At 47.7% G+C, this 25595-nt stretch overlaps 11 protein-coding genes across 11 annotated transcripts; 7 read left to right on the top strand and 4 right to left on the bottom strand.

Annotated features, from left to right (window-relative positions):
• Positions 1–1133: 1133 nt before the first annotated feature.
• F9C07_2197581 (ankyrin repeat-containing domain protein) lies at positions 1134–5655 on the top strand (the record flags this gene model as incomplete). Its single annotated transcript, XM_071509408.1, has 8 exons — positions 1134–1268; positions 1350–2179; positions 2235–2391; positions 2455–2529; positions 2581–2864; positions 2895–3122; positions 3173–5537; positions 5578–5655. 8 exons carry the CDS (start codon positions 1134–1136, stop codon positions 5653–5655), a joined length of 4152 nt encoding a protein of 1383 aa, XP_071363471.1.
• A 323-nt stretch (positions 5656–5978) lies between these two features.
• F9C07_2054652 (putative patatin-like phospholipase) lies at positions 5979–6846 on the bottom strand (the record flags this gene model as incomplete). Its single annotated transcript, XM_071508570.1, has 3 exons — positions 5979–6111; positions 6440–6741; positions 6769–6846. 3 exons carry the CDS (start codon positions 6844–6846, stop codon positions 5979–5981), a joined length of 513 nt encoding a protein of 170 aa, XP_071363470.1.
• A 1035-nt stretch (positions 6847–7881) lies between these two features.
• Positions 7882–11143, top strand: F9C07_2276754 (uncharacterized protein). The gene is made up of 2 exons (XM_041284738.2): positions 7882–10312; positions 10396–11143. Exon 1 carries the CDS (start codon positions 8090–8092, stop codon positions 10157–10159), a length of 2070 nt encoding a protein of 689 aa, XP_041141981.1. The 5' UTR covers positions 7882–8089; the 3' UTR covers positions 10160–10312; positions 10396–11143.
• Positions 11144–11172: 29 nt separating this feature from the next.
• On the top strand, positions 11173–14530 carry F9C07_2276753 (uncharacterized protein). The gene is made up of 5 exons (XM_041284737.2): positions 11173–11782; positions 11850–12191; positions 12304–12643; positions 12703–13013; positions 13067–14530. The coding sequence occupies exons 1-5, from the start codon at positions 11401–11403 to the stop codon at positions 13114–13116; spliced, it is 1425 nt and encodes a 474-aa protein (XP_041141980.2). The 5' UTR covers positions 11173–11400; the 3' UTR covers positions 13117–14530.
• Positions 13236–14138, bottom strand: F9C07_2053498 (GPR1/FUN34/yaaH family-domain-containing protein; the record flags this gene model as incomplete). The annotated part of the gene is made up of 4 exons (XM_071508556.1): positions 13236–13327; positions 13368–13701; positions 13752–13888; positions 13934–14138. 4 exons carry the CDS (start codon positions 14136–14138, stop codon positions 13236–13238), a joined length of 768 nt encoding a protein of 255 aa, XP_071363469.1.
• Positions 14531–14731: 201 nt separating the features above from the next.
• On the top strand, positions 14732–15102 carry F9C07_1179046 (uncharacterized protein). The gene has a single exon (XM_071507686.1). It carries the CDS (start codon positions 14797–14799, stop codon positions 15055–15057), a length of 261 nt encoding a protein of 86 aa, XP_071363468.1. The 5' UTR covers positions 14732–14796; the 3' UTR covers positions 15058–15102.
• A 451-nt stretch (positions 15103–15553) lies between these two features.
• F9C07_2251537 (aryl-alcohol dehydrogenase AAD14) lies at positions 15554–17175 on the top strand (the record flags this gene model as incomplete). The annotated part of the gene is made up of 2 exons (XM_041289718.2): positions 15554–16471; positions 16517–17175. The coding sequence occupies exons 1-2, from the start codon at positions 16144–16146 to the stop codon at positions 17173–17175; spliced, it is 987 nt and encodes a 328-aa protein (XP_041141978.1). The 5' UTR covers positions 15554–16143.
• Positions 17176–17988: 813 nt separating this feature from the next.
• On the bottom strand, positions 17989–19808 carry F9C07_2276751 (uncharacterized protein; the record flags this gene model as incomplete). Its single annotated transcript, XM_071510197.1, has 6 exons — positions 19456–19808; positions 18982–19396; positions 18872–18932; positions 18635–18818; positions 18381–18582; positions 17989–18349 (listed from the first exon to the last, which is right to left on the bottom strand). The coding sequence occupies exons 1-6, from the start codon at positions 19676–19678 to the stop codon at positions 17989–17991; spliced, it is 1446 nt and encodes a 481-aa protein (XP_071363467.1). The 5' UTR covers positions 19679–19808.
• Positions 19809–19927: 119 nt separating this feature from the next.
• On the top strand, positions 19928–20633 carry F9C07_2276750 (putative fatty acid desaturase). The gene has a single exon (XM_041284736.2). It carries the CDS (start codon positions 20036–20038, stop codon positions 20513–20515), a length of 480 nt encoding a protein of 159 aa, XP_041141976.1. The 5' UTR covers positions 19928–20035; the 3' UTR covers positions 20516–20633.
• A 421-nt stretch (positions 20634–21054) lies between these two features.
• Positions 21055–22803, top strand: F9C07_9515 (putative fumarylacetoacetate hydrolase; the record flags this gene model as incomplete). Its single annotated transcript, XM_041284735.1, has 1 exon — positions 21055–22803. The coding sequence occupies one exon, from the start codon at positions 21055–21057 to the stop codon at positions 22801–22803; it is 1749 nt and encodes a 582-aa protein (XP_041141975.1).
• Positions 22804–24417: 1614 nt separating this feature from the next.
• F9C07_2046743 (Isochorismatase-like protein) lies at positions 24418–25143 on the bottom strand (the record flags this gene model as incomplete). The annotated part of the gene is made up of 3 exons (XM_041289724.2): positions 24418–24688; positions 24750–25018; positions 25081–25143. Coding segments are annotated over 3 exons (603 nt in total), but the record flags the coding sequence as incomplete, so codon positions are not given.
• Positions 25144–25595: the final 452 nt, after the last annotated feature.

Here is a 25595-nt window from a genome sequence, read left to right as displayed (position 1 = left end):
GGGCTTCCCGTCCGCTCAGCCGTACTTAAGCCACACGCCGGGAGGTTAGTAGTTGGGTGGGTGACCACCAGCGAATCCCTCCTGTTGTATGTTTTTGCTAATTTTGGATTTCAATCAAATTGCTTTGGTGGTTGTAGTGGTCCTTATAAGTAGAGTTGATGGGCACACTATCGGATAATTAAACTTGGTTAAGTGATTAACAATATCTGTACAATACAGTACGATACGTCACATCCCATGAAAGGTTGTCAGTCAGACGCAGGAAAAGCTTCAGGTAAGAGGTTCCATGTAGGAATATATGACCATTTCCGGCCTAGGCTAGGGTTACTACGAATCACAACAAGAGAGACGCTGCAAGCTACGTAGTATACACACAGGGCCTACTAACTACGGTGGTCCATGATCAAGTCAGAATAACATTGATCTCCGGCAGTTATATCCACAAGATATACTCCACTGCAGTAGCTAAATGGCCCACTTGGTGCTACTGAGGCATATTAGGGCAGGGAAAGATCCCTCTCGGAGTTATATATCATTTACCTTTTCACAAAGCCTGCCTGCTAGATTCGAAATATAATGTGTACGGAGTAATACGACCACCTTAGGCACAGCCCACAGGGACCACCACGATCTTTTCGCACCCTATCTCTGTACACTTAGTGTAAATTGGTGGGTCTTCACGCTCCTCATTCAGGAATGGAGGTCCGCTGCTTCTCTTCTAAGTATTATCATTAAAGGATTCTGACATCTATTAATTACTTCTCCAATGCGATGCTGCAGAAAACGATCAGCCTGGATGCTCACATAGTTCAATATACCGTTGAATCCATGCTTTTGTATTAAAGTTCACAAAACAGTGACCTGCTAAGCTATGTAGAGTATAGACTGGAAAAATAAATCGCAAGTCATTGGCCGTCCAGAAGAGCAACCCCGCGAAAAGCTACCCGACGAGGCTGACAGCGTTTATGCGCACAGCCTTGTGCACCGCCTCTCCATCTGCTTTCCCTCAAACTTGCTTTGTCCACCGCTTTCAGTATCATACAGCTGTACTCGGAACCTTGAACTTATGAGTAACATGGAACTTGTTCACAAACATTTCAAGACGTAGCTTTTGATTTGCGATACTAACCACAATGGGGAAAAGACCCCTGGAAATGATCAATGTCGACGGGACTGGAAATGAGATGAAGAGCAAAAATGGCATCCAGACCTCAGGACCAGGGATTGGGAGCTCACCGTATGGCAACGAAGAGTACACGATAGGTTGGGTCTCGGCTCTCCCTATTGAAATGGCCGCAGCAAAGGGGATGCTAGATGAAGAGCATGGGGATCCACAAACGCCTCCATAGGAGGCAGATCACAATACATATCTCCTAGGAGCCATGAGTGGATTCAAAGTCGTCATTGCTTGCCTGCCAAAGGATGAACTGGGTGCTAGCTCTGCCGCCGTTGTTGCAACAGACATGCTGTTCACCTTTCCCAACATCCGAGTTGGCCTCATGGTGGGTATTGGCGCAGGGATACCCCATTACGATGATAATGAAACGCGCAACATCCGCTTAGGGGATGTAGTTATAGGCAGTGATAGGGGCTCTAGTGGGGTTGTTGTGTATGACTTTGGCAAACGGCTACCGGATGGCTCGTTCGAGAATATATATGCGTTGGATCGACCGCCCCGAACGTTGCGTACTGCACTAGCCAAGATGGAAGCAGAGCACCAAACTCGTGAGAACAAGATCTGTCAATACATTAACAGTATGCTGGATAAGTACCCTTATATGAGAAAGAAAGGCTTTGCTTATCCTGGCTCTTCATATGATCAACTCTTTTGGGACAACTATCGCCATACTGGTGGTAGATCCTGTGCAGGGTGTGATCCCGCCCAACGAATACATCGAGAAGATCGATTTGACACTTCCCCGGAAATACATTATGGAATTGTGGCGACAGGAAGCGCGGTGGTAAAGCATGCGCCAACTAGAGCGCAGATCAAGCAGAAACATGGCGCCATCTGTCTTGAGATGGAGGCGGCTGGATTGATAAACAACTTCCCCTGCATCGTCATCCGAGGAATATCGGACTATGCGAATTCGCACAAGAACGATCAATGGCATTCGTATGCAGCTGCTACAGCAGCTGCCTGTGCGAAGGAACTTCTGGGCTTTGTGCAACCGACGGCGTTGGACGCGGAACGCAAAGCTAAGGATGTGCTTCAGATACTCAATAAAAGCAAGTCGCGACGCTTTAATATCATCCCCTTATATCCATCGCCGCAAACTAACAATAATGAAAGTGTGCGACGAAGTGTCTCAAATTACAACCCATGTGACTCATATGAACTCAGCCGTGGAGGAGGGTGAAAAGCGAAAAATACTCACCTGGCTCAGTCCCGTCGACTACGGCCCACAGCAGAGCGACCATTTCAGTAGGCGACAGGAAGGAACGGGTCAATAGCTACTCGACTCTGACCCCTTCCAACAATGGCTTGAACAGTCAAAGACAACGCTATTCTGCCAGGGTATTCCCGGGGCAGGTAAAACTATCATGGCTTCCATCGTTGTCAATTATCTGGGGATAAAGTTCAAGGACGGTTGCCATGTTGCAGTTGCCTATATATTCTGTAACTTTCGGCGCCAGAACGAGCAAACATCGACTGATCTTCTTACTAGTCTACTGAAACAGCTAGCTTGCCAAACTCCTACACTGCCAGAATGTTTGAAGAATCTCTATGGAAATCATAAAAACCAACAGACTCGTCCTACCTCTGACGAAATCTGGACAGCATTGCACACTATCGGCTCGAGTTATGAGAAAGTATTCATTATCATCGATGCTCTGGATGAGTGTCAGGTCTCAGAAAGTGGGTGTGCTAAGTTCTTGGCTGAGCTTTTTAGATTGCAGGATGCAACTCCCGTGAACATATTTGCTACTTCACGATTTATCGATGACATAAAGGAAGTATTTCAAAAGCGGAGAGCTATATTTCTAGAGATTCGCGCCAGGGACAACGATATAGAGAAATACCTTGAAGGGCACATGTCATCTCTACCGTCTTTCATCTCGAGGGAGTTGAGTCTAGCAAATGAAGTGAAGGCACGGATTGTGGAAGTAGTTGACGGGATGTAAGTACTTCCATCCAATCCGATTTCGCCTAAAATTAACTATAGTCCAGGTTTCTGCTTGCGAAGCTTCACCTAGACTCTTTACAAGACAAGATATCATATAGCGATGTCAAGGATGCTCTGAGGAACCTCCCCAAAGGAGTAGATGCATATGAGAGAGCATATAGTGAGGCCAAGGGAAGGATCCAAGGACAGATGGGTGGTTTCCGAAATCTGGCTATGCGGATTCTCTCATGGATTGTCTGTTCCAAGAGGCCTTTGAAGACATCTGAATTGCAACATGCTATCGCTGTTCAAATTGACACCCGAGAGCTCGACAGAGACAACATTACAGATGTGGGACTAATGACATCTGTTTGTGCGGGCCTAGTGACAGTGGACAAGAGCAGTAGTATTGTCCGATTGGTGCACTATACCGCACAGGAATACTTTGAAAAGCGATGGACATCTTGGTTTCCAGATGCTAATACAGACATTGCTATTACTTGCATTACATATCTGTCATTCGATACTTTTGGAAGTGGTATCTGCAAAACAGATGATGATTTCGAGAAGAGACTGCTACTGTACCCACTCTATGATTTTGCCGCAGTGTTCTGGGCCCACCACGTTCGTTCAAGTCGGGTCGATATGGAAGAATTGATTGCGAAACTTCTTAAGGATGGATCCAAATCGTCAGCAGTCTGTCAGGCGATAATGGTTTCTGGATCTTCCAGACATCCAAACTATAGTCAGAAGGTACCCAATGACATTACAGGGCTGCATCTTGCCGCGCAGGTCGGGCTTGTGGATATTATCAGGCACTTCATGGAAAGGGGGTACCGGGTAAATGATAAAGATAGCCATGGTCGGACTCCACTATCATGGGCAGCCGCAGAAGGGCATAGTGAAGTTGTGAAATTACTTCTTAGTTACAAGGATACCGAAGCCGATCTGAAGGACAAGGATGGACGCACCCCGCTGGGCTGGGCTTCGCTAGGAGGCCATAAGGAGACTGCGGAGTTGTTACTCGCCCAGGGCGACGTGGATCCAATGACGAAAAATCTGCACGGGCAAACACCATTGATATGGGCTTCCCGGAACGGCCATTACGACATTGTCGAGTTGCTCCTGAATGCTGAAGTTGATCCTGATACAGAAGATAAATTCAACAGAACTCCATTATGGTGGGCATTGAGGAATGGCCATCATAATACTGCGCGATTACTACTTGAGGCTGGAGCTGATCCAGATCTGGAAGAAAGTAACGGACAAACTTTGATTTCGAGAGCGCCGAACAGCGAGCACAATGAGGTTGTCATGATGTTGCAAGAAAGAGGCCTGCACCACCCTCGCAGACCTGGACAGACAGCTTTGTCAAGAGCTGCAGAAACATCTAGTCTAGCCAGAGTGTTATTGCTTCTCAGGAAGGGGCAGGATCCAGATAACAAGGACTCTGACGGTCGAACACCACTATCATGGGCTGCACAGTCTGGTAACATCAGTATCATGAAACTCCTCCTCGAAGCAGGAGCTAATCCGACGTTGAAAGACGATTGTGGCAGGACTCCTATCCTATGGGCTGTAAAACATAGCCAGGTTGGAGCTGTCCGTCATTTACTTGGCTATGGTGCAGACCATATGGATATTGACGGCCGAACGCCACTATCCTGGGCCGCACAATTTGGGGACAACTGTCTTGTAAATGTCCTCCTTGATCACGGTGCGAATTTGGAATTGCAGGACAACACTGGTATGAGTCCTCTCTCATGGGCGGTCAAAAATGATCAGATGTCAGTCATCAGCCCCCTACTTAAGCGTGGTTCGAACCCCAACTCCAGCGATATCGAGGGCCGAACTTCTCTTTTCTGGGCAGTACTGAATAGGCAAGAGGAAGCTATCTTGCTCCTGCTTGAGCAAGGTGCGAATCCGAACTGCAAAGATGAGAGTAGCCAAACTCCACTTTCATTAGCCGTAAGGTGTGAACAAGAGGCTGCCGTTGTAACTTTGCTCAAGTATGGTGCTGATCCTAACATGAAAGATGATAACAATGCATCCCCGCTACTATGGGCAACAACATATAGCCAACAAAATCTGGTCAGGCTCTTACTTGCTAACGGTGCTGATCCAGACATTCCAGACATTCACGGCCAGACCCCCTTCATGCGGGCGGTTGTAACCGCCCAACAAGAAATTGCTGAAGCGTTATTGCAGCACGGTGCAAATCCAAACACAAAAGTGACAGCTTACGGCACAACAGCCCTTCACTGGGCAACATCTCGCCGGGATGAATCACTGATTAGGCTTCTTCTCGAGAAGGGCGCGGACCCTAATTGTGCAGATGCTGTCTATGGCCAGACACCGTTGTTGTGGGGAGTACAGCATGGGCTAAACCAAGTCATTCTACTTTTGCTTGAGAAAGGTGCGGACCCTAATGTCACAGATATCAATGGACAGACCCCGATGTCATGGGCAGACCCCGATGTCATGGGCAGAGTATCGCGGACTAGAGGATCTCGTGAAGGTAATGGCTGAGTACGGCGCCACTTGCTGACACTATTCCTCGAATCTCATATCTCAGCTCCATGGAAAGGGATAGTGAGAATCCCACCGACATAGTGGCTGAAGTAGACATCACTCTCACAACGCCAATATGCCTTGTGGAGCTATATACCCATCTATGGAGACGAACTTCCATATCATCGATGCTATGGAACGTCTGTGGATGACGAAGCCCGTGATTATATTTCTCTGTATACACCCTACTCGGTGTTCTGGGCCAGGATGGATTTCGTTGTGGCGTTCTTCATGATGGCTTACATGGTATATCTTGGCTTGACGGCCCTGGTATGCTGTAAACTTGAATATGAGTCGGCTTTACCTGGAGAGGGACCTATCAAAATCACACGATGTTTGATCGCCTGAAGAATACCACATACTCCACTGCGATTCAATTGAATCTAAAGACCTATCGGCCAGCCCCTGCTGATACTTGTCGTATACAACTATGCTTCAGCACCTGTTGTTTTTGGAATCTTGAAGGAACTACCCACTGGTAAATCACTGTGGGAGGCCTGTATAGCCCACCATCGAGATTGTCAATCATATACACGCTACGCAGCAGGCTCCCAGTTTCTGTACCTGGAAGTTACGATCCTTAATCGATTTTTGAAAAAAACATGCGTAGCACTCCAGTCACTGCCAAGGTCGAGGTGTTGCGCGCTAAAGGGTCCATATCCACTTGTGGCCTTTGGCCACAATTTGTCGATCTTCGTCACCCGCTTTAAGGAGCATACTATATTTTTTCATTCCTTTGTCTTGGACTTGGACTTGTGTACTATGAGACTGGAAACAGGAAAACAAGCCGTGACCACAGTACTTGCAGGAGCCTGCCCGCAGAATAGTTATCCCACGACACTGGTTGTCCCATTCCAGCGTCGAGTTTCAATTTGGAATGGAAGCGTTCCGTCTCCATAATGTCACCGTCAGCCAAAAGAACCGGCTCTTGACTTTCCAAGGAGGCAATATCGGATCTAAGATTTTGAGACCTGTCTCTGGATATTGTTCTGTTATATAACCGCTGAAGGGCGTGATCTTTAGTTTGTCTGCCCAGAGAAACAGATAACGATGGGTACTGGTTCTAGGGGTCTGGTAACTAGTTGACCACATTTGGCAGGCGACCGTGATCTAGGACAGCAGAACTGGAATCAATATCAAACCAGCCGATATCTATCGTATTCTGCATTGTGTATGAAATGTAATCTCTTTCCCTTCATTAATGAGAGTGATGGCCAAAGTATTTAAGCTCCGCCTCATCCCTTCACTTTATGGAGTGTTTCATAGCTGGGGTGATAATCCAATCTGGACTCACGAAATCTTGACTATAGACCACCCTAAATCGGTGATCACTCAAATCCCTGACACTACTACAGCATAACAGTTTAGTATTGCCATATCGGTATTCCAGTAGCCAACGTGCATCATGAGTTTGAGTAATGCTGCGACACCTAGATGCTACCCTAGTCCCTGTGAACAGTACGGCCAGGGTACATGGGTATATGGATCTCGCTACATCCTCTCAAACTGGTGAATACAAGGAAGGCAATCGCCTAAGGTGCTACTACGTATGGATATGTCTCTTCAATCTGCGGTAGTATTCCCGTCCGAAGAACAGGCGCGTCAGGTAACGCAGGAAACCAGCATATTGTCTACGACTAATAACCTCATAACATATTTTAGAAGAGCACACAGGCTGATATTTATATAGTGACGGTAACTTTGGTAAAAAGGCAGTATAAATAGATGACAATACAGGGGTTTGAACCCGGAAAACCCGCCACCAAGGCCTAAATAAGTGAGATGTCAACTTAGTCAACCATACTATACCTGTTTCGGTCTTCGTCGCGTGTTTTCTGGGTCGGGTTAACCTAAATCCACTGCGGGGGCGGGGCGGGCGCGGGTTCTCACGTGAAAACCCGACCTGTTAACAACTCTAGTAGCGGTAGTGGTAGCGGTAGTGGTGGTGGTGGTATGAGACGAGGCCCTAAGTTTAGGGGTTGTAGTGCCTAAATTTAGTAGAGTAGTATCTAATCCTAGGGGTTACACTGCCTAGAGATATCAAATTTAAAAAGCGGTAAGGTACTGCAGGACCAAATAATTTAAAGCGGCAAGTATCTTAGGAGGCGGACTAGTTAATAATCTGAGAATTTCAACTATTATAATTGGTAGGTAGTATAGTGGGACCTTATAAATAGATCTAACTGGCTAGATAATAGTGCGTTGCTGTTGGTAAAGTTGGTAAAGATTAGCAGTTGACTATTACCTAGATTTAGTCCGCTGTACTCCGTACTGCCGCGTTATTGGACAAACAACCACGCAGGCAGGCCTCTCCCCGCAAACCCCGATGTTATGAAAATCGGTAGACTTGCAAGGACTTTCAACCTTGATTCTGCATCACCCCCAATTTCCCTGGAATATAGCCCGCCAAAATGCCAAAAAGGCTACCTCTCAGCTGTGAGAATTGCCGACGGAGGAAAATACGCTGCTTAGGATCTTGTGTGCCATGTGACACCTGCCGGAAGCGCGGAGTGGCGTCGTCATGTCGGTTTAAGCGTGATGTTGAACATAATCTTCAACCAGCACAATCCGAGGCAATCGCTCTCCAGGAAACTCTTCTTCGGCGGATCTCAGATCTAGAAAGTCTACTGGTGAAAAATATTGAGTTCACCTCGATGTCCACAACTCAACATAATCGCAGTATCCGTTCGCCCGTCCTCCAAAATGATACCCCTCTGACTGAGGATGAGCTTTCTGCAAACCCGGCCTCGATCAATACCGACGGCCAATTTTTCACCCGCAATATTACTACATCTCAACGTGATGAAGTCGGCAGTATCATTACGTCCCAATCGGGCTATGTGCGATACGTTCCTTATAGCACCTCTCGCGATCCCGACGTCTTCCATTCGCTTCAGAACCAATCTCAAATGGAATTCCCGTCCCGCGCCTTCTTCTGCTGCGATACACCTCCCAGCAAACAGGCTCTTTTAGACATGCTACCGCCGTTTCGGCACTGCGATGAACTCATCACCACGTTTCTCAACGTGTTTTCCCCGCTGTTCCACATCCTTCATGACGGGATGTTCCGATCGAATTATACCAAGTTCAAACAGGATCCTCGTAACGCTCCAGTGTCATTTGTTGGTCTGATATTTGTGACCCTGGGCTTGGCTGTCACTGCCATCGACAAAGAAAGTCCCATTCTGTCAGATTTGGGCCGAGAGGCTTCCCCTGCGGAAAGTGCAAGGTCTTTGGCAGCAAAATACCGACAAGCGACAATGAAGTGCCTCGCTGCCGATAACTTTATGTGGCAACACAACTTGCAAACCCTACAATGCCTAATTCTGCTTATATACGCCATTAATCACGCCCAAGGTCCAGCCTGGGCTCTCCTTGGAACAACACTTAATATTGCCATCGCCATTGGGTGTCACATTGATCCGGGGCTTCTGAGCCTGAATCCCATTGAAGTCCAAGAGAGGCGACGAGCCTGGGCGGGGTTAACAATGCTTTATACCATTCAGAATACCTGTTTGGGTAATCTAGCCCCATTTAATGTCGAGAACAATGTCCAACTACCGGCGGACGTGGAAGACGAGGAGATTGTTGCAGATTCACTCCCTACAGCCTTAAACGGGATCCAACACTCATCAAGACGGATGCATCCCACAAAGATGTCGTATATCCTGTTCAAGTTCCGCCTCTATTCTCTGGCTTCGGGTGTATGCGCTCTGAGTGCAGGGAAATCCGAGTGCTCACCGGCCAAGATCCAGGCATTGGATCACGAAATTGAACTGGAATTGCAAGCGCAGGCAGAGCGCTTTTCGGATCAACTGGATCTCCCTCCATATCATCAGGCACATTCGTTTATTTTGAGTAACTACACCAATCACCTTGTTCTGCTCCTGCATCGAATCTGCCTCTTAAAACCGGAGGGGTTCGAAGACGGGAGCGTGACAGGTAGTTACGAAAAATGCGAACAGGCAGCTCTTGCAATCCTCTCAAACTATGAAACCCTCAATCTGCGCAACGAATTCAGCCCTTACAAGTGGTATATTTTTGGCCTCGGTTCGTTTCATGCTTTTTTAGCAATATCAACTCTGCTGGTTCTGTTTGGAAAGGCCCGGACTACACAAAATTCAAAGCACCTTATATTGCAAGCAGTGCAAAATTGCTTTCAACGACTGCACGAAAACGCTCCATTCAGCGAGATATGTCAACGAGCTTGTTCGATACTGGACTCATTAACGCCAGGAGAACCTTACCAGCCTACCCCATCCCTTGTATTCTCTGATGGCGTGTGTAACTTGGAGAGCACAGCCGGTTTTGGATCCAACGAGCCTCCGACAATGGATACCACGACTTCATCCGACAGGTTCGACCCGAGTTTCTGGGCATTGCCAGAAAGTTTCGAGGAGATTGTGACCAATATACCCTGCGAGCAATGGCTTTCTCCGGCAGTATTTCCGTGGGCAGGCTTTGGATACAACATACCATAATGGCATCGTTTGAGTTTCACGTAGCAGTTTTGTGGACCATTTCATGTATATTTAACTCTGATCTTCAAGTTCATATCAAGTTTTTATTTCCAAATGCTTTCTCCTATGGCGTTTAATCTGCTTTCGGCATCATTGTTATCTACAGTGAGTCTGGTAAGTCTTGCCTGCATTTTGCTCGTTAGGTTTCGTTAGCCCGATCAGATAACTAACTAGTGTGAGTGCAACTATGCATGTAGAGCTTGAGATCACTGCTTAGAGCCGGCATGCTCTTAATTCACCCTATCACACTAGGTGACGGTTAACCTACACGCTCCTACCAGGGTATACAGTTGGGTATATCACATGGATTACGGGAACAGGAACGGGTAGTCTAGCATAGCACCATCAACACCCAATTGTGGACCACACCATGACGGAACGGATATAGGGATACTCATATAGTCCGCATGTATTTCGTGATTAGTCTCGCATTACTACTTGCACACGTCTTCGCACTTCACAGTTCACCTTTGAGACCACTCTAAAACACTATACTAAACGTGAATCAGGTACCAATATATCATGTTTACTTGATTTGTATGCTAATTCCCTTGTATTAGGGATACGTTAGTATAACTGGCATATGTAGAAAACGGTTAGTTACCTGCTGTACCAAAACTCCGATCGAGTAATGTAAATAGATATATATTTGTTGTTATCCCCAAAGTATTTCGAGTTAATAAACACACGTCGTAAAATATGTAACACCAATATACCCCAAGCAAATATTAGTAGCCTGGAGCATTGGAATATGAAGTTGTGAGATGTTGCATTTATTATGGTGTTCTGGAATGATCGGGTCGGCTGGGAACTACTTTAGTCAGTTAATTGGCCTGCGTGGAAAATTTGGCGTAAAGGTCGGTGGAACTTGTAAGGGATATCAAAGTACGGTCCGATGCCGGCAAATGACTCTCGGTATGGTCCGTTGTCTCCGAGAATATTGAGTTGTTTCCGACTCAATATTTCCGAAATATGCGGTGTCTCGCGCCAAGTGTCTTCCAAATATACACGCATTCATCATCCCCGAGTGGCTGGTGTTAACTCCGAGATAAAAAAATATATCTTCGCAGATCCGATATCTATTCATTGGATTATTTGCCGTCTTAACCGAAGCTCTCGGAAAGGGATTTAATCGGAGGTGATGGTTCCAGCTATATAGGAAACCGGGGTGTACGGGTTGTAAGTTGCAATCCCCCAAAAATATGGTGTTTGACATGAAACTCTGTCGCCTCAATCTCCGGATGATCCCTTCCTTCATATTCCATACAACACATCCATATACCAAACTCATTGCTCGGCCGTACAGCAAACCAAAAGATACGATTGCCCTCCAGCAACCGATGCCTCAGCACACCACCGTCGTCCCTCGCAGCCGAAACCACCCGCCCTACGCGGCCGTGAGGAAGCCAAAAATTGTCATTGTGGGGTGCTCATACGCTGGGATGTCAGCAACCCTCACCCTGACGGCCTTGAAGGGTGGTCTACCTATCCCATTTGCTTCCTACGGAGATTACAGTCACCTTCAAAATGTCCCTTCAGTGCAAGACTTTGATATCACCGTGGTCGATGAGAGAGATGGATTTTGTAAGTCTACAAGAGGCCGAGTAGACCAGCAACCACGACATCGGCTGATCCTTTATCTGTGACTTAGTCCATAGTGTCGGAGCCCCACTAGCCCACATCTCGCCCGCGGAAACAAGCGTGATGTGGAAGGTGTACAAAGGATTTTCTGAATTGAGCCGGCCGGATATCGATTTTGTTCAGGGAACCGTTATAAGTATCGATCCGACGAGCCAGCTGATGAGATACCAGGACCTGGAAGGCAGATCACAGCATCTAAAATACGACTACATTCTTATATCTTCAGGTCTTCGGCGCCCATGGCCTATCGTCCCGCGATCCAGGCATTTCTGCTCATACTTGTCCGATGCTTCAACATTCATAGAGAAGATTATTGAAGCTGAAAAGCTCGGCGTAGTGGTCGTCGGAGGTGGTACGTTGAAATGGAAAGTCCATGAATTTCAATCTTGGGGTGGCTATCCAACATTATCCAATATTTCAAAAAGCTACTGCACCGAGAAGCTAATTTACTTTTGTCATAAAAGGCGCTATAGGTGTTGAGTTTGCCGGCAAGATCAAAACACACTACACCGGAACGCCAGTTACCTTAGTCCATTCGCGGCATCAATTGCTCTCAAACGAGCCGCTGCCCGAAGAATTCAAGACAAGGACATTAGAACTGCTGCGAGCGCAAGGAATAGACGTCATTCTGAACCAGCGTGCTGATGTCCAAGAGCTGCCAGATGGGACATTCTACGTCAAATTCCAGGATGGCAATCGTTTACATACTGGCATGGTCATTATGGCAATGGCCTCCCCCACCCCTTCATCGCAATTCTTGCCATCTTACATTCTCAGTAACGGAAGCATCAACACTGATTCAAAGTAGGTATTCAAAATTTGCCATTAACAAGTATAGGAGTGACGCTAATCTACATCGGCAGTCTCCAAATTATCTCGAGAGACGAAGTCATCCCTCGAATGTTTGCAGCTGGAGATATTGTGAATGTTGCAGGAATCAAGTTGGGAGGAAACGCAATGTTGATGGGGAGTGTAGCTGCGGCTAATATCTACTCCTTGCTCGTCGCTCAACATAACCCAAGCTGGCGATCAGCTATGGAGCGATACGAACCCATGGAGCCCAAGATGGCTCTCTCTGTGGGCAACAGTGCTGTCTGTTATACCTCTGATGATGGAGTTAAATATGGAAAGGAGTGGGTGGAGCCTATCTTTGGTTCAGACCTGGGATGGTCCAGTAAGTCGCCGTTTCCCGCTTTTGGACAATTTGCTAAAATGGATGTTACTCAGAAATCTTGTCCACACTCGGCCTGAACAATTATGAAAACACAGCATTATAACACCAGCCTAACTTTAATTATACTTGAATACCTTCGTACAATAAATTCTCGTTCTATTCACATGGCCTATCCAATTGATACGTTGTCCATATGGAGTCGCTATCCAGAGGAATGGTAGCTCAAACAGCTGCTTGCATCTCAAATGTCGGCAGCTTGATAGGTGTTACTCCGCCGCCCCATAACCCAGCACAACCAGCCCAGTCTGCCGAGACTATCAGTTTCAGTTCACATTCCCCCCAGGTGGTACTCACAGGAAAGGAATGACACCACAAGCCCAAAAGCATATCCAGCTGTCAGAAGGCTCTGGACATTGACCATATATCCGCACGCAAGCAGGAGAAGGCAAATGTCCAATAAGGATAGGTCTATGAAAAGAACCCAGGAGGATCGCATCGCCGCGACGGTAAATACTACCGTTACAATCAACCATGCCCACAGATAGAGCGACAGAGCCTGGTTGAAACTAGGGCTTATGGCCCCGGTTGCAGAATCGGTGTATGCAGCCAGAATACCCGTCCCGGGCAAATAAATCATTGCATACGACAAGTTGAACGCAGCATAGGAGGAAAAGACGGTGGCACCGAACTGTGAAAGATTAGCTGCGGTTCGGATTCATTGATCCAAGGTTGAGTTACCGTGTTTCCCGTGATAAATTCCATGATTCCAGCAATAAACTGACCAACGCCGCCATAGAATATCAGACACCCAATCATCACATTTGGTGCAGTCACACCCCTGGCTTGCAGTCCGAATACGCATATAAGGAATATGTCTACAGAGTCAGTCGCATATTATTACGAGAGTCAAAGCGCCATACCTGTCGCGAATGATATCAATCCCAATGGGGAGGGGCTGGCAAAAGTGCGATGATAAACCGGAAGAGCTGGTTGACTTCTATCATCTACGTGTCCACCAGCAGTGTGGATCCGTCCAAGGTTTGTATGCTCAAGGTGATTTGTCTGAGACGAAGAAGACATTTTTGCCTCTTCAGATTTCGTGGTTGCAAAGTCATTCGAGTCCATTGTGCTAGGCAGAAGATCAAAAGGGTTGATGGATGCTCCACGTTTGTATGATACATGTACGTTTTATATACTCTGTGGAACTAATGTAGAGTTTCCTACGGCTTGAAATCCGGGGAATGAACTAAGCGCTATATTGCTGGAGGATAGTTGTTGGTCTGGCCAATGCATGACTGGATCTACAAAATTTAAGTTCTACATGCTAGAGCTGGGGTTTGAGTTCTAGGGGGCGAAGGAGATGCAGCGGACTTGCGCGGACTTGCGCGGACTCCTTTGGAAACTCCACCATGAGGGTCTTGTCCAAATACAGGACTAGGGAGGATGAACTGCACTAATGAACTCTTCGATTTCTTAGCTAGAGTGAATGAAGAAAATATTATCCTTGAGTGGCCCTTACTGGCTTCCACAGTCCTATTGAACAGCGCTATCCGATCCCGCCTTTGCCCGCAGCTTTTCGCCGTCGACTAAATGCAGAGTCTACCCGGCCAGAGCGATTGCCTACCGTTTCCGTGGCCATCCCAACCCGACGGATCCTCCAACCAAACCACGACATTGTGGCGATTGGGGCAGCAGCCACAGCGGCAATCGTAACAATACGGCCATCTTTAGGTAGATCCAGGCCTCAGGCAAGAGAACGTCCGCACACAAGACCGAGAGGGCGATGAAAAACACCTCAGCCTCGACAAATGATATTGTTGGGACATGCATTGGCCAGTCTGAAGGCCCCTTAGATAGCAGGCTGGCAGTCACTCTGGACGAAACACAACAGATATTCGGTCGGGGGATTCTCCGTATTCAAACTCATGGTCCTCGGCATGCCTATTTCATGACATTCCTTCCAGAGGCTCCGTTCGACCCGTCCAAAATGCGCCCTGATCGGTCTTCACGCCCCGCTGATTGCTCTGGTAGTACATCCTCGTGACAAGTGCCATGCAACGGAGATCGCTGGCGAGCTGTGGCCACCCAATGTGAGGATCGAGATGTGTCGTCGACCAGGTGCTTGACATGATTGCTACGAAACTCGCGTTTCCCGGTGATAGTAACAAGACCCAACTAAAGTCAAAAAGGCGCTTGCCATGGTCTCCAGAAGATGTAAAATTTCTACTAAAACTAAGAAGTGATGACGCACGACCGTGGTCGGAGGTGGTGAGATTATTTTCGGACTAATATTAGGGAAGAAGCCCTGGTGCAATCTAAATATACTGGAGTACACATCGTCGTCAGAAGGCATGATGGACGAGGGTTGTACCCGCTATCATTTGATATGAGTCCTATATCAAGTGCCTTCCCTACTGGGTAGGGTAGTAGGGAGTGGAGTTAGGAGTTACCTCGCAGACATCTATCAACCACGACATTGTGAAAATTGACAACTACCAAATCATAACCCTCAATGATTTCCCAAGCGAGGCATCGCCCAAAAGTGGGACGTTCTCCACCCACAAAATCCTCGATTGCTGGAAACTTAAATGCTGGTAAAGGATAAACAAGTACGCTGTTCGACAATGCCACTTTGGTGTTTAACTGACATGATCGGTTGATTCGGCAATTCACGGCATATACTGCTATTCGTGCCTTGATGTCTCTGTACGTAGGAGTCTGGTAGCTCTTACTGTCGGATATATGAAATCACTGCCCAAGATCGACCAGGACAGATATAAGCGGCAAGCACCTTCCTACCTCCGTTAGAATGGAGCATTCTTTTCGCCTGTTTCCTTCTTTGTGAAAGATCGGACATAATATTTCTTTCTCCGACTATGTCCGGATCCACCCGGGTAAATAATATAGATCGAGGCTCAAGCCTCACCACATTGTCTATGAATTTTTCACTGTAGTCTTCAATTTGTTTCTCCAAGCCTCTCAAACTCGATATGAATGAGAGCATCTATAATACCCCAATCCTCCATTTTCAGACTAAGAATTTGTTAGCCACGAATATGACCTTCCTTACCCCTGCCCCATTCTCTCTTCCACTGCCGGGATTCGTGTCTCGCCTTTACAGCTGGGCGGGATGTCCATCGGAGAAAAGTGGAACTCTATGCTAGGATCGATGGACAAAGAGTCGTCGTTCAAATTACTAGACGCCTATTTTGAAGCCGGCGGTAATTTCATCGACACTGCCAATCTCTACCAAGATGAACAGTCGGAGATCTGGCTAGGAGAATGGATGGCTTCTCGCCAGAATCGCGACCAAATAGTGATCGGCACAAAGTTCACTAGCAATTACAAATCTCACGAGCTCGGAAAAGGAAAGACGCCCAATTTCGGAGGAAATCATCGCAAAAGCATTCAACTGAGCGTGCGTGACTCTTTGCGGAAATTGCAAACAGAGTACATCGGTATCCTTTGCATGCACTGATGGGATCACACGACTTCTATTCAAGAGGTTATGGATACGTTGCATATGATGGTTGAGCAAGGCAAAGTCTTGTACCTCGGGATCTCAATGGCCCCCGCCTGGGTTGCAAGTGCAGCGGACACTTATGCTCAAGCGCATGCAAAGACCCCGTTCTGTATTTACCAGGGCAGGTGGAATGTGATGGTTCGTGGTCTCGAGCGTGAGATCATACCTGTGGCACGTCATTTCGGAATGGCTATCGCGCCCTGGGAGGTCGTTGGCAGTGGCAAGTTCCAAACTAAGAAAGCCATGATCTCGCGGGAACAGGCTGGTGAAGGTTTGCGGACCATGTTTGGACCTGGAAAGCAGAGTGGAAAGGAGAAGGAAGTGAGCGAGGCACTAGCGAAGGTGGCATCAGAACACAGTATCGAGTCTGTGACTGCAATAGCCCTCGTCTACGTCATAGCCAAGGCACCAAATGTTATTCCGTTGGTTGGTGACCGCAAAGTTGAATACCTGCATGATAATATTCAGGCCCTCAGTATCAAGTTGACTGAAGACCAGATTGAGTATCTGGAGAGTATGGGTCCGCTTGACCTTGGCTATCCTTATAGCTCTATTGGCCCAGACCCCAAGTCTACCGGAAAGCCAACTCGCATGTTATCCAATTCTGCTCCGCTAGCTTTTGAGAAGACCACTGAGTAATTGAGACTGCCAATGCGAATGTCAGATATGAAATTTCGAAAACGAACGACCTATCTGTGTATTATACTTTGCATTTGTGGGAACTGGTAGGCTAGAAAAGAGATCGACGGTGTGTGTAAGGAGGATTGATTGAAGGTGGGCGAGGAAGTCTACCTAAGCCATCCACCAAACAAGGTCACGTGACCCAACTAGGGCTTCCCATCAACAGTGTTGTCCGAATCTTTGATGAGGAATTGTTTCGATGGTCCTGTTATTGACCTTATTGCCATACATGCAGATTAAGAATAATTGGTTGGGCCTGGGCCTGGGCCTGAGACTGGGCCGATACCCCTCTGTATGCTCGCTGCGGAGTTCTGTCAGTCTTGTCGCGGTAAAGTGAGCTGCTAGCGGCCCTCACTGTGGAAGTGACAGGGAACATGCGGATGTGACAGTGGACCTTCATCACACTCATTGCCTCCAACTTAGTGAACATTAAGAGCTCGCCAGGGGATGAAGACGAACTAAATTGCCTTGCAAATAAAAAATCACCAATCTTATAAGTTATATATAAATTTAACGCTTGAGCAGTTCAGTGGTTAAATATCTTGAGGGTAAATAGTGGTGCGTAAAGGATACGATCACTATATTACTATTTACCTCCCGAGCAATAATGTTCATTCAAAGATTCTTGGACAGTGGTATCAATTGTGGAAATGATCATATACTTCAAACATTAAGGAGTGAAAGCAGGGGATAAAGTAGGAAAAGAATCCTATTGTACACAGTGTTATATGCTTAAGCAAGAATATAGCGTTGAACTTGCATGTGGACCATTTAATTCGTCGTGGAATGGATGCCAGTCAAACCCTGCGTAGGAATGACATACTCCTTGGCCCCAGCCTTATGAACCCTCCCATTGATCATGATGATATTAAGAAGATCGTGATTCTGCAGTATAGTGATATCCTTCAGTGGGTTTCCATCGACCACGAGACAGTCCGCATAGTTGCCAACTTTTATTTGGCCCATTTCGTGGGAGCGCATAAACAGCTTAGCCATACCATAAGTCGCTGCAATGATAGACTCATGCGGTGTGAAGCCGAAACGCTCCACAAAGTGGGCAAGGTCACGCGCATAAGTGCCGTGTGGCGTCCAGGCGAATCCATAGTCACTGAAACAGGTGTCAGAAATTCCACTTGATAGGGTGAACGGGTCTGAAGACTGACCCTCCAGGGAGGACCACGATCCCCCTCCGATGCATCTCTCGCATGGCCAGAACCGCAGCATCAAGCTCCCTCTGGTAGCCTACCTGCTCAGCCTTCTCCGTAGTGTAGCCGAAAGCGACAGCGTCGTGGAGCGTAGCAATGAGCCAATTGATGGCGGGTGCTACTACGTGCTTGGATTTCTTCTTTTCGAGGGCATCCATGCCTTTCAAAGTCATCAGGATGCGATAAACAATCCAAATACAGAGGGGCCTTACCTTTTCCGTCGATAAAGGAGGCATGATAGATGACGTCAACTCCAAAATCAATTGATTGCTGGACAGAGTCTCGCGCTCGTGCGTGTGAGCAGACCCGCTTATTCATTTTGTGGGCCTCGTCAACACATGCTGCTGTCTCTTGTGGGGTGAAGTAGCAGTCTTCTGCATCTCGGGTCTCCGTGATCTGATAATAGTTCGTTAGCACTAAGCTCCGACGAATTTCTATGCTTGTCCTACCGATTCTCCAGACATTGAAAGCTTCACTTGATCCACTCCGAGCTGGATATGTTCACGGATACTGATGTGTTGTCAGTGTGGTCCAAGTTATTCTTTCTCTTCTGGCGTACACTTCTCTCATTTCCTCGGGGCCATCAGCATACGCAGTGATTCCCCTGACTAGTTCGCCCCCTCTTCGTGCCATTTCTTGCCCATTCGCCAAGAATCGAGGACCTGGGATATCTCCAGCGTTAATTGCGTCTCGAATCACAACATCCAGGCGTTTCTTAGCGGATGCAGCTCCAAAGCACATGGTGTAACCGGAATCCAAAAAGCATTCGGCGCTCCTGGCGGTGAGAAGAGTATGTTCCTCAACACCGAGTTCTCCCAGCCGATCCAGGTCGCCGCCGTTCCAGGTGAAGTGGGTGTGGGAGTCCCCCAACCCTGGCATTAACGTGCGCCCCTTTCCGTGAAAAACACGGACACTGGAATCTGCGAGGAGTGTATCTTTTTTGGGAACCTCGCCTACATAAGCGAATCTCTCCCCTGCAGAACATTTTCGTCAGCCGGTAAAGGTTGAGGGAGACAGTGGTGGAATAACATACCTACGATGAGGACGTCTCCTCGGTAGGGCTCCCGGCCGGTTGCTTCCAGGATGTCAACGTCTAGGATGAGAATTTTCGATGACGCGCTTGTTCCGGCGATCTCATAGTTGACGGGCTGGAGATTGTGGTCGAAATCAAGCTGATCAATGTATGCGATGTTGCGCGGTGGCCCATCATAATGCTCGACTGGGCAGTCCTTTGACATCCATGACACCTTAAACATGGTGAATGAAGGGTGGAGTAAATAAGATGAATAGAATCGAGCACTGTTCTGTTTGTCAAAGAGAGAACGAGGTTGTACAGGTCGGGGGTGATTAGGAAAATGCGAATCTCTCTGATATGTGGTTTTATCATACAATACTGGTTGAGTAAAGCTTCCCCGCACTGATCTGCTCATCCGCCATGGGGGTTGAGTGGGCACCCAATCGGGGTGACTTTCTCCATCTTCTCGGACTTAGGGCACCACTTCCCCCTTTCTCCCCTTCTCCGCGCTTCTCCGCAATCTAGCGACCCAACAAGATGTCATTTGGCCCGGCCTATCTTCCACATCTTCCCTACTGCAACTATCGAGATTATCGCAATGGGCTGGCTAAGTCTCAGACGCCCACGAAACGGGCCTACTGCGCATGTCACAAGCGTCAAGCCCTCGGAGCATGTTCAAAACATCAAACACGCCGAAGACTTCGAGCACGCGGAGCACGTCGAAGAATTACACCTCGAATATCCACTTCAAGACTCTATCCCCGACAACGATTTACCATTTATCCCGGCCGCGGTGGTCAGAGACCACAAGTTAAGCTTCTCGAAAGGCCACGGCCGTGCTTGGATTGTCGTGGACAAAATTGTCTATGACTGTACCAAGTTCATCCGCGAGCATCCAGGGGGAGAAACCGTCATCCGGAGCTTTGTCGGGGAAGATTGCTCCTGGCAATTTTGGCGTTTTCATGACAAAGGGATCATGGAAGAGTGGGGACGACCACTTCGTGTTGGCCGAACAGAAGGGATCGGGAATCGATTCAAGGAGATTCCGAAGTACTTTGGACGCTCGGAGATGCGATAATCTACACATGTAAAGCTTGTTCATGTCAACATCTGAAAGTCACACACATGAGAACGTCTTATGTATCTGCTTAATTTAAAGAAATGAAACCATTTCTGATATCAGTTGAAACTCGACGCGCTCCACGTATAATACATAGACTAGTTCCCCACGTTTACCGTCAGATCCAGAATTATTATTTCTCTTTCTACGCATCACCCGAATACATGCCAGAGGGAGATAACCCCTTTCGACCGGTCCCGGGATCTCAATACCGTCTGCACCGGCCACCCGGGAAAGTTTGCATGTATCTCCATAAAGGAGATGATCACTGAGCCATGGGACCTTTCCCGTGAGAGATCGGAGTCGGCGTCGTTGCTGCGGATGTTGCGGCGATGCGCGGCGATGCGCGGGAAAACGTGCAGAATGACAAAAGTTTGCTTGCCGACGTCTGCACCCCACTTTGCCCTCAATAGCTTGAAATTATAAAGGTGGCAGCAGCATAATGAAATTGTACCATATACAACATCCACCTCTATAACCTCATCAATCATTTCAATATGACGATTAATAACCTCACCAATTATGTCGCATACCTGGAACCTAACGGTGGCCCCAGAATCGGCCATCTCGACTTCAAGACCTCAATGGTTACCCCTCTATCCTTCAAATCCGGCACCCCATTGACAAATCTTTATCAAGTCATCACGGTCGGAGAGCAGGGAATCAAGGCATCCGGTGCACAATCCTTCCTACTTTCTAGCGTGAAGCACCTCCCTCCCATCTCGGGCCGCGATGTACTCGCGGTTGGAAAGAATTACGTCGAACACGCCAAGGAGTTCAACGCCTCGGGCTATGATGCTAGTGACAAGTCCGATCAGCCAACCCACCCGGTTATCTTTACGAAGCGTGCCACTTCCATCATTGGCCCTGAAGAGCCTATTCTCCTGCACCCCAAGTTCACCAGCACCGTCGACTACGAGGGTGAGATCGGTGTCATCATTGGCAAGCCGGGGTTCCAGATCTCCGAAGAGAACGCGTCAGACCATGTGTGGGGTTATACCATTGTGAACGATATGACTGCACGTGAGCGCCAGCGAGACCACAAACAATTCTTCCTCGGTAAATCACCTGATACCTTCTGCCCCATGGGCCCCGTCGCGGTCCCTAAGGAGAGTCTCCCTGAGAACCTGAAGATCCAGACCTTTGTCAATCAGGAGCTGCGCCAGGAGGCCAGTCTGAGTGATCTGATCTTCAGCATTCCCACACTGATTGCTACCATCAGTGCTGGCCAGACCCTGCAAACTGGCGACGTTATAGCCACTGGTACCCCGGCTGGCGTGGGCTTTGGATTCCGGCCGATGAAGTTCCTGCAGACTGGAGATGAGATCAGCGTGTCTGTGACAGGATTGGGAACGTTGACAAACCGTATGGCGACTGCGGACGCTGCCAACACCACCTCGGAGTGCGCTGAGTCTCACATTCCCGTTTCCAATCAAAAGGCGCCCGCCAACTCGGGGTTGACCAACATTAACGGCAAGCACCTCTTTTACCAACGACTGGGTTTGGAGAGTGGGCCCCCCGTATTCTTCATTCATGGACTTGGGGGGTCTTCAAATTACTTCTATCCCCTGATCACGAAAGTACAGTCGACACACTCCTTGCACCTTCTAGACCTGGAAGGCCATGGTCTCTCCCCGACATCAGCACTCAGCACCCTCTCCATTACCTCTTTTGCAGATGACTTTTACAATATGTCACAGGTGGTTGGTGTCAACCAAGGCGTGACCGTAATTGCCCACTCAATGGGATCTCTAGTGGCTCTCAAACTTGCCCTGGAGCACCCTTCCCTTGTATCCAAGCTGATTCTTATGGGGCCTCCCCCGAACCCACTTCCAGAAGCAGGTAGCCAGGGCTCCAATGCCCGGGCGGCTCTCGTTCGGAAAGAAGGGATGTTGTCGGTTGTGGATGCTATAGTGCAAGCTGGAACATCAGCCTACGTACAGCAGAACAAGCCGTTGAGTATTTGTGCAGTGCGATCCTCGCTTCTCAGTCAAGACCCCGAAGGATATGCCAAGGCGTGTGCGGCGCTTGCTGGATCCGCCACTGACCCGTTGGATATCAAGTCGCTTCGCATTCCTGTGTCGATCGTCACCGGTGAAGAGGACAAGATCGGTACACCAGCGCTCTGCCAGAAATACTCCGAGGCAACTGGAGGTAGTCATGTCGAGGTGCTAAAGGATGTGGGACACTGGCATCTGTTTGAGGATGTTGAGGGAACTGTGAAGGCAGTTTTGACGCAGATTTAAGAGTTACATTCCGGATTATTTTCGTTCACACATTGTTTGATAGACCGAAGGTTTCATGTATAGTCTAAATCAACAAAGATCATCGTTGCCGCAGTAAGGTTGTCGCCGAGAACGGGTGCTTGCCGGAGCGACTTTTGATTGCTGGACTGGACGACTTCGCTGTCTGAGACGGGGTTAACATAGCAAAGACAAAAGTTTTCCTCGTGGTAGCAAAGCGAAGCTTAACTGTTTGAATTTTGAAACCGGTATTCAGAGAAGCGAGGGTACAATTAGAATTTCGATGTGTCAACGGCCCATTCAAAGTTGAATGATGCCGGCCAATATGATGCGACGGGCCTTTTAGCGGTGGTAATATGCAGGTCATTCTACTTAGACTTCTGTCACTTGGCACCACATTATTTATTACTTCTTTGTGTTACATAGCACATATAGGATCATTATTGACCTCAGGGCGGCCATCCCAATGCGACTTGCACTAGTTATAGTCACCTATAATGCCCATTGGGTCTCCAGACTGTTTACCGTGGTCATGGGAACAGGACTCTTGGTTCTTCTCCAGCGTTGCGTCTCAACCCATGATGAATGTCACGCCCCTCCTACCTTTGGCGATTTGCATTCAAGTGATTCACTCTTACATAGTGTACAGAGGTGTAAATTTAGCATTCCTGTTGGGGTTATTCCTCAATATTTCACGGCAGTGCGCCAGCCACACAGTAGATCTGAGACAAGCCGAATGAATTAAATCGGACGATGTGTTACATGCTTTGGCCTTCAATACTGGTTGGACCATCCGTGCTACTAATAGTCTTCAGTGGTGATCCTCCTGAAGGTTTCCTGCCGCGTACCGCATCAGCTGATTTCGAGGACTCACATAGAGCAAACCCCTGGATTAATCGTCCAACCCCACTATCTCTTTTTATATATTTACGGAGCGGCGGGAAGCGTGGCTTCGGCCAGGTCACCTCATCATGATTTCTACCTGCTTTTCCGCCACCTAGCGCAGAACAGAAAGCAATGTGAGGTCGCTAAAAGGGACAGATATGTATCTGCTCTTTTGATATGAACAGTCAAATTCATTAATACAGTATTTGTACCGTGGTATATTGGACGCGCTGAGAGACCACTCTAGGCCAGGTTCGCGCTTAGTTTTGGGGTCAAACCGTATCACTCTAGTTAGTCTTGAGTAGTTAGCTTCAAGGGTCAACTGTTGGCCATGCACTTGAATCAAATTATTATTGGTAAGTATAGCAAGAATAAGCGCAGATGGGTGCTCACTGTGGGCACGTCCTTCAGTGACTCAGATGTCCGCCCGAATTGTGAACACCAACCAAACACCAGACACTGTTAAGTCGAAACAAGGCTACGAATTCCTAACGTATCTCGAAGACTTGGCTACTGGTATTAATAGGATGTACATAGTGCCAATCATAATGCATGGATGGATCATCTTCTGGGGCCTACAGGATAGATACACGCGGACACTTTAATTGGTTACAGCCGAAGTATAGATTCCAAAATAACTTTCGATAAATATGTGACACAGCTCCAACTGACTGCACTTGGCGTTGGACACTAGAATCCGAATGATTATTCGTTGCTTGCCGGGTTATTAGAATAACTCTGCATCAAACACCAGTATCCAGGCACATGATCCGTCCAAAGCTTGCCAAACCCTTCGATGTCTCGGCGCCAATCTCGCTGCAGCTCAGCAGCCACCGCTGCCCAATTTAACAGCTGTACGCCCGCTTGCGTCATCCGCTTGTGAGCCGCTTCACGGGTATGTTCTTTGAAGGTCCCGGAAGCATCAGTTACCACGAATACATCGTATCCTTGCTCAATTAGACTCAGTGCTGGGAATGCGACGCAGATCTCAGTGAGGACTCCACTATTAGATAATTAGTATCAACTTCACCTTGAGAAGGACGAATATCTGATCGCGTACATACCTGATGATTACCTGTTTCTTCCCTGTTGCTTTTACCGCGTTGACAAAGTCGTCATTGTCCATGGCATTCACTTGTCCTGGTCTCCGGATCAGGGGAGCATTCGGCAATGCATCCACGAGTTCCTGAGCAATTGGACCATTGGGACCAGTATCGAACGAGGTAGTCAGGACTGAGGGCGCGTTGAAATAAGCTGCGGTTTTCACCAAGCCCAATACATTGGTCCGGAACTCAGTAGGTTCGAAGTCGCGCACCAACTGAATAAGCCCAGACTATTTGTTTTCAAGTCAGATCTTGTCACATCCACGTGCATTGCGCTCTTCATACAACTTACCTGATGGTCGATAAACAAGAAAACACAGTCATCCCGATCGAGGCGTTTGTATGCTGGAGGCATGATGAAGATAACAGCGAACAGACCAAAGCAATTTGCATTTCGTGAGGTGAGTGAGGGGATGAACGGACTATTTATATACGTATATTGTATTCTGCTATGAGGGCAGCGGTCAGATTATCTAAAGATTATTCATAAGAACCCATGTCGTCACGACTCTACTATTACACAATGATTGAAAATCAACGCGGTAGACCCACTAGATTTTCCTGGGGTTTCCCTAACTCAGTTTTATTGGTGGTTCAAGATCTGGTTCTGAACGCATACAGTTTGCCGCCCGCCAAGTGGTCGAGACTTCCACTTTCCCGACCCGCAGCAAAAGTGCTAATTCTATTGAATTTGAGGTGAATGAGTATTGGATGAATATCAACTCTCCGGGAAGAAAATGATAAAGAGCGGTAAGAGATCTCCACAGCTCTGGTGGAAAACCATACTCTTCAGGAACTGGAGCTGGG

This window comes from Aspergillus flavus, chromosome 2 (assembly GCF_009017415.1).
Source record: "Aspergillus flavus chromosome 2, complete sequence".
NCBI classification, from domain to species: Eukaryota; Fungi; Ascomycota; class Eurotiomycetes; order Eurotiales; family Aspergillaceae; genus Aspergillus; species Aspergillus flavus.
The sequence above is the reverse complement of the archived record's forward strand: the minus strand, read 5'-3'. Positions and strand labels throughout refer to the sequence as shown.